This window comes from Coturnix japonica, chromosome Z (assembly GCF_001577835.2).
Source record: "Coturnix japonica isolate 7356 chromosome Z, Coturnix japonica 2.1, whole genome shotgun sequence".
NCBI lineage: Eukaryota > Metazoa > Chordata > Aves > Galliformes > Phasianidae > Coturnix > Coturnix japonica.
In genome coordinates, this window is record NC_029547.1 from 37,760,776 (window position 1) to 37,774,265 (window position 13,490).

The window sequence follows — 13,490 nt, forward strand, 5'->3', positions numbered from 1 at the left end:
AAATTATGGGTGTTTTTATTCAGCAAAAATTTTTTTAGCTATTGTCACAGATTCAGGCTTGCAAAGGCACATAAACCATTTTCTTACATCCTGGTGAATTATCTACATTATAAGCAGCAGCCAAGGAACTCCATGGAATTCATTTTTGCTCTCTTATATAGGTTGCATGATGAGTGAGCAAGGCTGTTTGTATAGGAAGCTTTCTGCCTGTTCCTTTGCCTGGAGTGATACTTCTGAGCTTGCTAACCAGGCAGTGTTGAATATATGAAGCACCCAGTATTTTTTGCAGTTGACTGCTTCTCTTGAGTGGTAGAGTCGCTGGAAAAATTTCTGCTCTGATAGCATCCCAAAAGCAGAGCAGCAGTGTCTTGTGCTTTACACTGGAATTGTCATCTTTCTGCTTATGAATCTTTGCATACTGCACTATAGGGACTTGTAGCATGGTAGTTAAAATGTCTCTTAGTTTACAAGTAATATCTAAGACTTCACTAAATTTAGAATGGAAACTTTTGTACTGAAGAGATTATTTTACTTAATGGGATTAGGAAATATGCATCATACTGTCTGTTCTGAAAATTAAATGAGAACATATTTCCCTTTGTATCTTTCCCATATGTGAAACTTTTTGTATTATACTGTTCTTGTTTCCATGGTGTTTTCACTTCTAATGTTTGGGTTGGTTTTGCTTAGGAAATTTGTGTCAGGAATTTTACACAAAGAAAATTCACAACTCTGAGGGTAAATACTTTCCACTTACACTGCTTGTAGTTTTACTTCACATTTTTCCTTCCAGTGGAGAAATTAACATTTTGTATTCCTTGCAGTCATACATCATGACACTGGTCTCACAGAGGTCTGTACTCCTTTACCTATGCTGTGTATCTTTTGCCTTCCCTAATTCTGCCTCTGATTCTGTCCAGGGAACAGTATGTGTGTATATAACTATGTATAAAAACACATATGCACTCCTTTCAACTTGTTCTACAATTAGCAAAATCTTAATGTTAGTTAGTCTTTTCTTACCATTAAACTCTCAGAAAAGTCATTTTGTCTTTTCTAAATATTGGGCCAGTTTCCAGGTTCTTATATGTACACCAGTAGTAATTAAGAATAACTCTATATATAACTTAAAGAAGCCGTGCCAATAAATAAAAATTGAATTTGTCCTGTTGCCATGAAAGAAAGAATTCTGCATGCCAAGTTACAATTCCAGCTTCTGTATTTTCTGAGGCATTAAAGGTTAATCTTATAAAATGAGAATGCAAGGTAATTCCTGGCCAATCTTTTTCATAAATGGGTGAGTGCCATAGCACAACGGTTCTCTTGAAGCTTGCTGTTTGGTAAGGTTTTCTTACACAGAAAACAACAAGGATCGTAAGAGATGAAAAATAAGCAAGCTTTTCTAACATACATAACATACATAACTGTCAGAAAGATATTTTCCTGAGAACACATTGTGGGAACGCAAAATGTCTTGTTGAAAACACCATTTATCAAATCAAGTATCAGCAACCCTCCAGCATGTACTGCTGTCTCCAAAGTGACTCACTGGAGGATTATGGAATACTTTTATCACGCGCAAGGCTAGTAATGACATAACACTACTAACTTCAGCCAATGATTTAAGCTGGCAAGCAGTAGAATCAGAAGAATGAAACAGCATTTAGAACAGGAAAACACCTATGAGCTCACTTAAAACCACTTTATTCATGCTACTGATTGTTTCCTGAAGTATGGTTTCTGTTTTTCTGTGCTTCTGAGTTTCTGTTTTATCTTTTCTGTGTAAGAGATTTGCTCTACTTTAATTCCTGTTTAAAACTAAAAGGCTGTATGCTTGTGGACGATATGTTCTGCATAGATTCTCTTTTATAGCGTCCATCTGCTTTGTGTTTATTTCTTATGCTACCCTAGTGAGTTAATGATTTTAAAAATAAACTTGAAATATTTAACATTGGGCATTTTTAATTGTGTAACAGATAAATAAGCACTAGGTAGTTTCTGCATCTCATAAACTCCTAAAAGTACTTTGCTACTTCATTCTTGTTTTACTACCTTTTTATTGCCTCTGTGAAGCTTCATTGTTCATAGCTCACCCTTATTTACTGGTAAACTTACTATCTATCTTGATTTTTCCTTGAATGTGCATTTGATTTGGTACCTTGTGTTATGAAAATGAAATTATCTTAAGATTTACTCCTGAGTTGCTGTTTCATCCATCTGTTGAACTTAATGATTTATGCCTATTCCACCTTAAATAGTTTTTCCTGATATTAGTAGCTACTACCAACAGATATTTCAGAATACATGCAGCTTTTTGTAAGCATCAGGAGAACACTGACATGATATATGATTCTGAATTAACAGTGGAAGGCAGACTGCTCTGACAGTGCTAAGAATACTTCTATTTAATTTTTTTCCCCTCTCTGATCTGTTTTTGTTTGTTTGTTTTTAACTATGGTGAAGGAATAGCTTAATCCATACGTATTAACGTTTCTTGTAAATCAAGCATACTTCTAGAGATATATTGTCAAAATAATTCTTCTAGTGGTGAATATTCATTTATTCATAGTATTTCTGTTTTTTTTTATACATGGCTAGTTTTTGGATCATCCTACTCAAGGAAATAGACTGCATAGCTAAAGGAAACCCATAGCAAAATTTCACTACACTGTTTTAAAAAGTGACGTAAAACATAGTTTATGGGTTGCTCTAAATCAGTGTAGGTAATATCTGTGATTTCATAAATTTTAAGGGATGTTTTAGCAGCAGCTCAAGTACGTAATATGAATCATAATATGATCTACGAATAGTATGATTTCTAATGAAGCCATTCTTGAAGAAATCTTGCATGGTCCCATTCTAAAATTGGAAAGCAGATTTTCTCAGGTTTGGCATACATATACTTAGATGTAGAAGTTCATTTTTAAATGTTACATTGGAAAATGGTGGCCATAGCATTTCAGTGCCTCCTTTGTTCTAAATTCTGAAAGTGGTATTTAATTTTAGAAATCTTAGTTTAGTCAATAATTGAACAATTCCAAAAATAATTTAGGGATTTTTACCTGGAATGCACATATGCAGTTAGGCTGAGGTGGATACTTCTCTGGATTTAGTTTAATGACCTGCTAAAATTGGCTTGCCTCTCCAGTCAAAAGTCAGATTTTCACAAATATCTTTTTGTTTTCCTTCATTCTGCCTGTCATCATTATGTGTGTGCAGCTCAGAGGTACAAAGGACATTTGAAATAGTGCTCCATTTCTAAAATAACTGTGGACTGGATTCCACATATTTTTTCATCAAAATCTCTTTTAAGTTTAACAAATCTCCAGCAGTCACTTTATTTCCCTTTTTCTATTTCTACTGCTGAATACAAAAGCAATGTTATGTGCAGAATGACTGAGCTTATCCCTACTAGAAAGGAGTTATGTTTGGTATCTCCAGAACAATAAGGGTTTGCTGCCTGGTCAATCAATGCTGGACTGAGTTCACATTCCCAAGCTCCCACTCTCCCATCTATGTATGCTGGGGGTGGAAATGCAGTGGAGGGAGGAAGGACAGGTCCTTTTTTACTGAATTGTTGAATAGAGAATTGCCCAATATGGACACTTGCTGTTTTGCTATAGTTCTGGTTTATAGGAAAACAGTAATGTGCCTTGCACATTGGTTCTTTAAAATACTATTTATTGATGTGACAGAAGTAATAGAACAGTCCAGAAAAGTAGGTGGTATCATTCCATAAAACAAAACTAAGATTATTTTATGTTACCTGGGAAGACAGAGAAAGGTACAAAGTTACAATTTTGTAACTTGCAGGCTGGTGAAGACTGTTAGATCCTCTGGGGCCTAAGATGATACAATAGTGAAGTCCCTAGACTTTACTTACATTCCACATAGATCTAGGTGTATACTTGTTGTGTAGAATTCAGTAATAGAGGGGAAAAAAAATCAAAATTCTAGAAAATAGATGCTGGAAAATATAACTTGGCTACACCTCCTCCTCCATAGTTCAAAATCCAGTTATATTTAACCCTGCTGCTTCAAGAATGAAGGAACTTTTGCCTGCTTTGAGATGTCTAAGTGCTTCCCAATCTGAGCATTACAAAAGAGAGCTTTTGGTCTTCTAATGAAAGCCTAGATTGGACTATCTCTTAATTTCAGTTGTGAGGGGATTCAGGAGTGACTGGTCATAGTCATATGGACAGAAAAGAGGACTGTTGGTGTAGGGTGAGGCAGTGACTCTCCCTGTACATTGGGTGTTCCTACACCCTTTTTTCTGGTGTTGGCTCTTTTCTTCTGAGGTATTAAAGAATACAGTAGGAAACCAATGTTCCTAAAATCACCTTTATTCCATCCCATCCATTTTCCCTGTTTTCCCTCCCCCTTCTTTCATCTTTTCCCATTCTCCCTCTCCCCATTTTCCAAGTAAATTATCCTAGTCTGATCTTGAGCTAAATCAGTGATTACTGAGGCACCAACAAGTATAGTTAGCAGCTGACAGTACAGCCAATGTGCTGTGCGGCCACAGGCTCATTAAGCCTATCCTGTTCTTCTCACTGCTTTCGTTAACTCTGCAATATGTGTGCATATGTGCATTAGCTCTTGTCTTCAGTAGAACTGCAGTCACCTAATTATCTTACATTAGACAAGTTTTGATAGGTATGGCAGCCAGCGCCAGAGAACCTCAAATGTTGCTCCACAAGACATATTACCTCTATAAAAGGTCCATAACAATTCCTGTTGAATTTCTTTTACTGCTGTGCAGTCACTAATTAGAAAATGGGAGCTATTTCTGAGTTTTAATATGTTTTCTGGTTTTGTTCAGGAGTTTTCATCCCAAGTCAGTCCCAGGGTCTGCTAGTCTGAAAATCAGTGTCTTCTCCAATTTTCTCTGCTCATTTACTCCAAACACTTGACAGGAGAGGAAGTGTAATTATTTAAAGTATTTTGGGAAAATATGCCTCACTGTTTCTATGACCCAGTCCTTCCTGTAAGAACTTCTGTGGGAATGCATGATCTAATCTATTAAATGATTCAAAGGAGCGTTGTTTTTTGTTGTTTGTTTGTTTGTTTTTCTCTTTTTTTAGATAGCTGCATTAGTTTCTGTTTGCTACAAACATTTTCTTCATATTCTTGTTCATTTTCTTTGAACTGTGCTCCGTCATTCTTTCGTCATTCAAATGCTCAGATCAAGAGACAATTTGTAGCAGCTTTTCAGAGCTACGATTTAGAAGAAAATCCACTGTTCTACAAAATAAAAATAAAAAAGCTGTTGACACTGGCTTTAAGTGGACCCGTTGTGAGCAAAAAATAAAAAATCTATAATAAGATTTTCTATTGTGATTGCTCTATTTAAAAGTTCTTTATTGTATAATAGCTCGTGGTGAAGTTGCTTCTATTTAAAGTACTGAGTTTGATCTTGGCTTTGATCTGTAGCTTTTGATCTTGAAAGAAGGCTGTTGTGGCAGTAGAACAAAAAGAGTAGAAGAGACTTTTTTTTTTCCTTTTTTCCTTTTTGTTATAAAGTTAGAGGGATAATGTCAAGATTTAGCAGGCAGTAATTGGACTTACTTTTATTAACTCTGTTTGCTAAGTCCATCTAATTCTATGTGCAGGAGAGTTTTCTTGCTTTGATGCTTTGATGAGCCCTCTTTTTTTTCCACAGGAGCACAGATCTTCTTAGAAGCTTTCAGAGAATGGTCATTTATAGCACAGAGTATAAATAAGTTCTAAAATGCTGAGAATAGCTTAGTTATACCAGGTGTGACTCAGTCTGCCTTGTTTTAAATGCTAAACATAATGCATTAAAAATAACCCAACTTGGGGATTTCTCGTACTGAGATTTTCCATGGCTAAACTAATTTGGGTGTCTCCCATAACACTTGAGATAGAACACCCTGCTCAAAGAGCACAGAATCATCTGCTGAAGTCCCGTGCCTAAATTTAATCACCTGCTCGTGCTCTCGTGTTGAATATCAAGCGTTTCTCAGAGGCCTCGGTATTGGGCTTGCTGTGCCGTGATAGGAATAAAACCCGCTGAGGTGCACGTACTGAGCTGCCCTTCAGAATGCACGGCAGCGCAGTTAACAACTGGGGTCTTCGGCGTCGGGAAAGCACCGGGGGAAGCCGTCAGGCACGGATGGTGCTACACTCCTGATCCAGCCTGCTACGCCCTTCACCAGGGTATACGGAGGTTTTGCTAGAACAGCGTCTTTCAGTTGCGGAGGGCTTTACGTGAGCTATATGCCATGGTGCTCGGGACGAGGGAAATCCGTCCCGGGTCTGAGGGCTCGGAGGGAGCGCGGGGCGCCGGCAGCGACTCTCCAGGCCCGGCCGGGGGAGGCGCGAAGCTGCCGACGGGGCCACCCTGGAGTCTGCCGGCCCCTGCGTCTTTAAGGCAGGCTCCTCCTCTCCGCGGGGTTCCGGGGCCGGAGCGGGGGACCCCGCGGAGGTGTTCTATTTCCTACCGAGTGTAGCGGGACGTCTGGGCTGGGGGTGGCCGCGGCGTTCCTCGGCTCGGCCTCACCGTGCGCTTTCTCCCCGTACAGTCGCTGCTGAAGGAGGGCGAGACCTGGAAGGAGTGCAAGCTTGTGCAGCAAGTGAATGCCGAGGTGAGGAGAGCCGTCCTTGTGCTACTCGCTTCGTCCCCCGCGGGTCTCCTCCCCGAGTTCCCCGCCTGACCTCCTTCCGTAGCGTTTTTGCTTCAAAAGCATAGTCGGTCTCTTCTCAGAAACAGAGGCGCTTGTATGCGAGGAAGAACCCACGTGTTGTTGTTTTGCTAATAATAACAACCCCACCGTCTGACGTCGGCGCTGCTGGTCTGCAACAACGTTCAGTCGGTGGCTGGAAGTAAATTTCTGATTTGTAATAGAAGGTGTAAGGGATGGAGTGCAGAGATTGTCCCCAGGATATTTGCACGCAGGAGTGATAACTTTACATTTGGCAGCCCGGTCTGGTTTCAGAGACCTTTTCTTGAAGGAAAAAAAATAAAATATTAAAAACAAACAAAAAACCACAACAACCAAAGCACATTAAGCTGAAAGTTGCAAGTTTGCTTTATTAAAGAAAGAAAGGTAGCGCTTCACAGGGTGGAGAGCAGCATCTCACTCCAGCTGTGTACAAGTATCTAAGCAGATTACCTAAGACCATGTCATTCGGTGTAGGAAAAGTGCTTTTCCTCTCCCAGTGAACCAATGGAGAAAATTGTCTCAAGTCTGTTTACAGGTTGTTATTAATGCTGAGTAGCTGCACTTGCATCACATCTTCTTTCTAAAGAACCCCTGTGGTTTTGAACTCCAGGTCACAAAATGGATTCAGGCAAACAAGAGGATCAGAAAAAGCAGCAAAAAGAAAAGAAAGCAGGATGAAGTTGTTTTTCAAAAGGTAAGCGTTCATTTTGTGCGTTTGTGTACATGGGCAAAGGACAGCACAATTGAATGATTTTTAAGACTGTGCCTTATAAACTATAAAGAGGTATTCTTAATTTCTCTGATGAGGTGATAATAATTATCTCAGTGTGCCACTATGTACGTTCTATGGAAATAAATCATTAGAAAGAAATCAATAGCCTGCAATTTCAGGGACAAAAGTTCCCTGTTTTTTTGTTAAAACTGAATGTTCTGCAGAAGAAAGGTAAGAGCACTCTCATTAGAGCTATCAGTTGTGCTTGAGAGCAAGAGCTTATGCCAGGACCTACACCGTTACTTGTAAATTGTCAAATAGTTTTAGCTGAGAAACCATCTGTGTTGGTAAGCAATGGGACAATAAAAGATAGGATGCCTGCATTGAAACAGGTGCTCTGATGATACTTTTGGCTCTTCGGTCAGTGGTTTTCTGAGTCTTACAGATTATGTAGTTGCACTATAAGGAAATTCATGAGGGTTCACTGTTGATTATTTTAGAAATTACTGCAGAGAATTTCTTAAACTGTGTGCAACCTAAATTAAACTGTATTTAAACACATGCTTTTTTTCGTTTACCTGTTGTAAATGAAAAACTTCTTTTTTTTTTTACACTTATCTCCTATAATACTGACTATTTAAATTAGAAATTAAGGAGGTAAATAATCAACTGGCGCGTGTATTAAATGACCACTTTCTGCTATCTTGAGGAAAAAATGATTCTAATACTCTATCACTTATGAATAAATACGCATTTCCAAATGCACTAACAGAATTTTGTGGTGTTTTTTGCTTATGTTGATTTTAGAAATGTATTTTTAATTATCATTTCTTAAATCTTGCCTTTAAAGGATCAGTACAGCAGCATGTTGTTTTGCTGTTTTGACAGTGCTTCTAGAATGTATGATGATTCATTGCTGTTTCTGTAGCCAAATTCTTGCTGATAGCATGACTGCCAGCTCTTGAGATGTGTTGCCTTAGTATGGGCATTGCAGTATTTGACAAATGTCTATGAAGTGCATTGTTGTGTGTGAGTGACTCACAAGCTCCCTGGTGCATTTAAATAACACCACCAAATGACATATCATTTAGAATAAGGTGCTCTGTGTTGTCATACTTTAGAATATGATTTAAACTGAGACTGCATAAACTGTTGCACCGAGTAATTCAATTTGTTTATTTTCATGCATGTGATTCTTTTTTTTGTGTTTGCCGTTCTTGTTTCTTCTGTGTTAGTGTTTATTTCTTAACATTTCAAAAATATCAGTATGTGAATTGTTGAGCAAAGTGCACCAACAGTAGAAATAGTGTTAATACAAGCTACAGATTGCATGCAGTTAGAAGTAATTTTTAAATTACAAAGGATGAAGTAGGTCTGCTGCCACATCTTCAGCATAGACTTAAAAGCACTTTGTACTGTTAGAGCCTCTTCATTTCTTTTTATAGGAAAAAGCTTCCTTGGTGCAAAATCCACATTTACTGATAAAATTCATATATTTAAAAGGTTGTTCAGGTCTCACTGTTGAAAGGTTTGTGAAACGGACCTCTAGTATGTAGACTAATATGATTATTAATAATTATATAATATATATCATTAAAATCACATAATATATATAGTAAAATATACTCGTATGCATGGTATAATGCATTATACCATGAAATGTCCACTTCTTTATATATATATGTGTGTGTGTGTGTGTGTATATATGTATATATTGTTGCAAGGTCTGTGAGCATCAATATGAATTAAAATTAAAGATAAGAATACACATTTTCTACTATTATTTATAAGTATCAATAATTCTTTGAGATCCAGTGCACAGTCACGGAACTGCATCTGCAGGTTGGTCAACCCCCCTGGCAACAAAAGGGCATATCAGTGACCTTACATTTAGTAGTGAAATTATTGATTGGGAGTGGAAATTGTTATATTCTTTAGGAGCTTGGCCATAGCAATGGTGGCTTTTCCAGTAGAAACAGTGAAGAGGAAAGGGAGCGAGATTTTCTTGGCACTGGCAAAGCTTTATTGCAATATTAAAATTCAGACTTTGGTTACAACTAATCTTTCAGTACTGACTTACCAATTAAGGGAGGCACCCAGTCAGTTGATATGTTCCACTAGCGTTCTTAACTTTGTCTGGATATGTATTGGCTTGTAGCAGAAACAGTATTGCACAGCAGATTAAGTACTTTGTGCGCAAATATGAAAGAGAATAAGTGTGTGATTAGAAGAAAAAAAAAAGAAAAAAAAGGATGATACCCTTGAAGAATAAGAGGGGAAAAAAAAAAAAAAAGATAAAAACATTGAGAGAACAGGAAGATGAGGAGCAAAACAATAAGGAAACAGAAAAGTAAGGGCTAGTATCATTTTGTATCACAAGTGCAATTACAGTAACGTTACCAGCTTCTTCTGCTATAGCTAGAAAACCAAGATAATCTTGTTTATACTTTCAGAACAAGCATGAACTTGCTAAAGTTAGCATCAAAACTTTCATGTACCTGTTCTTTTGTGTGTGTGTGTTATTTTTTGTTGTTGTTGTGTTTGTTTGTTTTTAAATGCTTTAATTTGAATCCACTGAACTGAGAATCAAACCAAGGACCAAATCTGAAATAGGTATCTTGAACCTACATACTGTGCTCTACTTTGTAACTAAAGCAAAATTCGAGAGTGTTCTTCAGGTAGTGTTTGTGTGAATCATTTGCAGAATCTTACCTTTCTGAATTTGGTTAGCATTACAGAACTCTAGGAACCCTGCTAATATGTAATTTCAGGCTCTTAATGCTGAATATTTTCATCATAGCTGTATACACTCATGGATTGTTTGGAAGCTGTAACTATATGGCTCAAAACTTTATTCCTTAGGGTAACACTGCCTGAAAGTTGAAAAGCATTTAATAGCACAGTAAATTACTGTCTGTTTAAAAACAAAACAACAACAACAACAACAAAAAAAAGTGTGGAGTTGTTATTGTTGTTATTGTAGCCATAATAATAATGATGAAAAAAATTAGTCCACTTCTGAATCCAGTATCAGCTATATCTTATTTGCAGTACTGTTGTGATAGAATGTCCTTTTTAATATTACCTGTTGCCTTTCACAGTTATTGTTGCATACCTTGCTTCACAGCACATCTCTCTGATACATATTATGATTCGTGTTATTGCCACACTTCTAGGTCAATAAAGCAACCTAGTACCACACATACAATGACTCACCCATTCCCTTTCAGAGTCAGAGGTGGCCATTTTTAAATGAGGAGAACTTGGGCCATCATGGCCGTGTGCTGATATGGTTTGAGGTTAATGGTAAAATATGAAGTTTGTAGAGGAAAGAAATAAAGCAGTTCTAGCAGACAGTTTTTGTTTTGATTTGTAGGAAGAGTTGGTTACCCTCCCATCAGAGAGCAGTGTTTGGCCATCGGTCTCATTGGAGGTACTTTAATGAGGCTGTCTTTGTGCATGTTATCACAAGATGAATTACTGAAATCTACGAAGACCAACATCTTTTCAGTTTACTGAAGCCCTTTTTGTGTGTGTGTATGTGGTTGCTATGTGTGCCTTTTCACCTTAGCTTACAAGTACCTTTTGTCTTGAATAAATCAGGAAATGGAAAATTTGATAACATGGATAATGTTGTTTCCAAAGTAAGATGAAAACAGAATTGGATTTCTTTTAATATTTCTTGAATGTCTCACCCACTAGTGTTTATGTGATTAGTTTTGAGCAGTGATTTGGAGAGCTTGGGAGTAAGGCAAAAAGCTACTAATTTGGAGGCATTTGGAACTGGAGCAACTTATTCAATTTGAAATTAGTGGTATACTGCATTCAAGTACTCCATAAGCTGCTTTCTACAAAATTTCTTTAAATATATAACTTGAGAATATACAGTTCTGAAGATGTTTAGGTCCAGTAGATTGTTTACGTTCTCATTGTCACTGACTCTGAAAACTCCAAAGGAGCTATAACAGTCTTCCTGCTCAAACATGCTGTATTTCAGTATTACGTTTGTTGCATTTTAGTCTTATACTTTTTAAGCTTATTTTTGACAATATGTAATAATTTTTAATAATGATTCTTGGCAATTGCTATCAGGCTGTCTTTAATGAGTTTAGTTTATATTCAGATATTATAAAGTCATGTGTAGTTGTTCCTAAGTGTAGAATTTATCATTTGATTTTAAAAAATATGTCTGATCACAGAAGGCAAAGGCAAGAGCTTTTACAGAACTAAGTAAAGATTTTGGAAGTTCTCATTCTTCTTTTTGATAGCTGTAGTCACTCAGTAGCAGCCACAGATTACTCTTATGTACTGCCCTCCTGCTTACCATCTACCCTCCAAGAAACTCTTGGAGCACAAATCCAGTTCACTGGTAGAAGCAAGTAAACACTGTGTAGCTTTAAGTTAACAGAAAAAAGGATTAGATTCCTAAAATTGTGTAGATTACACTGGGCTCATTTTTCCTGTGTTACTTTTCTGGCAGGGACAAGTAGAGTGACCTCTCAAGACTGGCTTGTTCCTATCTACAGATGGATACATTGCTCATGGATTTTGTACCACTCGTTCAAGCATTTAAAAGCAGTTTGCAGTATTTTGACATTTCATGAATATTTGCAGGATATTTATATATATATATATATTTTTTTTTTCATGGTTTGGATTCAGACATGATATCTAGTGGCAATTAATAAAGAAAGTATAAGAAATATTGTTGTCTTCTTGTATCATAACCATGTTCTAGTTAATAATCAGCTGTCAAGAAAAGCTTTTATGTTATCCTGAAAAAGTTCACAGAATTATCAGAATTATCAAGGTTGGGAAAGACCTAGAAGATCAGAACAGGATACCTAGTTGCATGAAGACCGAGTTGTAATGTGACTGTGTGTTTACTGAGCATCTTTTCACAGAAAGCAAGGAAAGAGATGCTATTCAGAGGGACCTTCACAGGCTTGAGAGGTTGTCTCATGCAAATGTCATGGAGCTCAGCAATACTAAGTGCAAGGTTCTGCACCTGAGTCAGAGCAATGGCAAGCACAAATACAGACAGGGCTAGAATGGATTGAAAACAGCCCCAGAAATAAGAACTTGGGGTTGCTGAATGATGAAAACTCAACCTGAGTCATCAATGTGTGCTTGCAGCCAAGAAAGCAAATCATATCCTGAGCTGCATCATAAGGGGCACGATCAGAAAGCTGAGGGAGGTGATTGTTCCCCTCTACTCTACTCTTGTGAAACCCCACTGTAATACTGCATTTAACTCTAGGTACTCTAAAATAAAAAAGGCATGTACCTGTTGGAACAAGTCCAACTAGTCCAGAGGAGGACAAGAAGAATAACTAAAGGGCTGGAGCACCTCTGTTATGTAGACAATTGAGTTGTTAATTTAGAGGGAAGACTCTACAAGAAACATCATTGCAGCCTTCTGGTACCCAAAAAGGGGGCCTGTAAGAAAGCTGGAGAGAGACTGTTCATAAGGTAGCTCAGTGATAAGAGAAAGGGTAATGGCTTTAAACTAACAGAGGTATTTAGAAGATATTCTTTACTATGTTGATGAGGCACTGGAACAGTTTGCCTGGAGAAGCTGTGGATGCCCCATTGCTGGAGGTGTTCAAGGCCAGGCTAGACTGGGGCTACCTGACCTAGTGGGAAGGTTCCCTGCCAGTGGCAAAAGGATTTTGGTCTTTAGGGTCTCTTCCAACCTAAGCAATTCTGTGATTTCAAAGTTGTTGGTTTTTTTTTAGTTTTTAATCTGAGAACACAATCACCACTGCATGAAATACCTCGAATATGTGTAATATCACTGCATAAGAGAAGTGATTATTAATACTTACAGTAGTTTTAGAAATGGGGAACTGAGACGTAGTGATGTTAACTATATACAAAGATATCTAAGAGATTTGGTTAGAGGAAGGAAATGGACTGCAATCATTACCTGTGGCGTCTGAGCACAACCTTTTGCTTGAGGCTCTTTATGTTGTAAATGCAAATGAATTAAGCCACACCATTATCCATGAAATCCCAAACACATAAAACAGCAGTATAACTGAAAAGATAAATAGAGGTGGATTCATTTTATTAGGATTTCATAGAAGATT

The 13,490-nt window shown here is 37.5% G+C and overlaps 1 protein-coding gene across 9 annotated transcripts in view; it reads left to right on the forward strand.

The window, feature by feature from the left end:
• Positions 1-13,490, forward strand: part of AOPEP (aminopeptidase O (putative)) — a 175,935-nt gene that overhangs the window by 100,860 nt on the left and 61,585 nt on the right. For 7 of the 9 annotated variants that reach the window (XR_004305705.1, XR_004305706.1, XM_032441530.1 and 4 more), the window contains 2 exons: positions 6,546-6,608; positions 7,297-7,380. Coding sequence is in view for 7 of the 9 variants with exons in the window: in XM_032441530.1 (XP_032297421.1) it covers positions 6,546-6,608; positions 7,297-7,380 (147 nt within the window). In the remaining 2 variants the exon portion in view is untranslated. Of the gene's footprint in view, positions 1-6,545; positions 6,609-7,296; positions 7,381-10,774; positions 10,832-11,878; positions 12,102-13,490 lie in introns of those variants that run through there. The other 2 variants (XM_032441529.1, XM_032441531.1) reach the window with 2 other exon arrangements.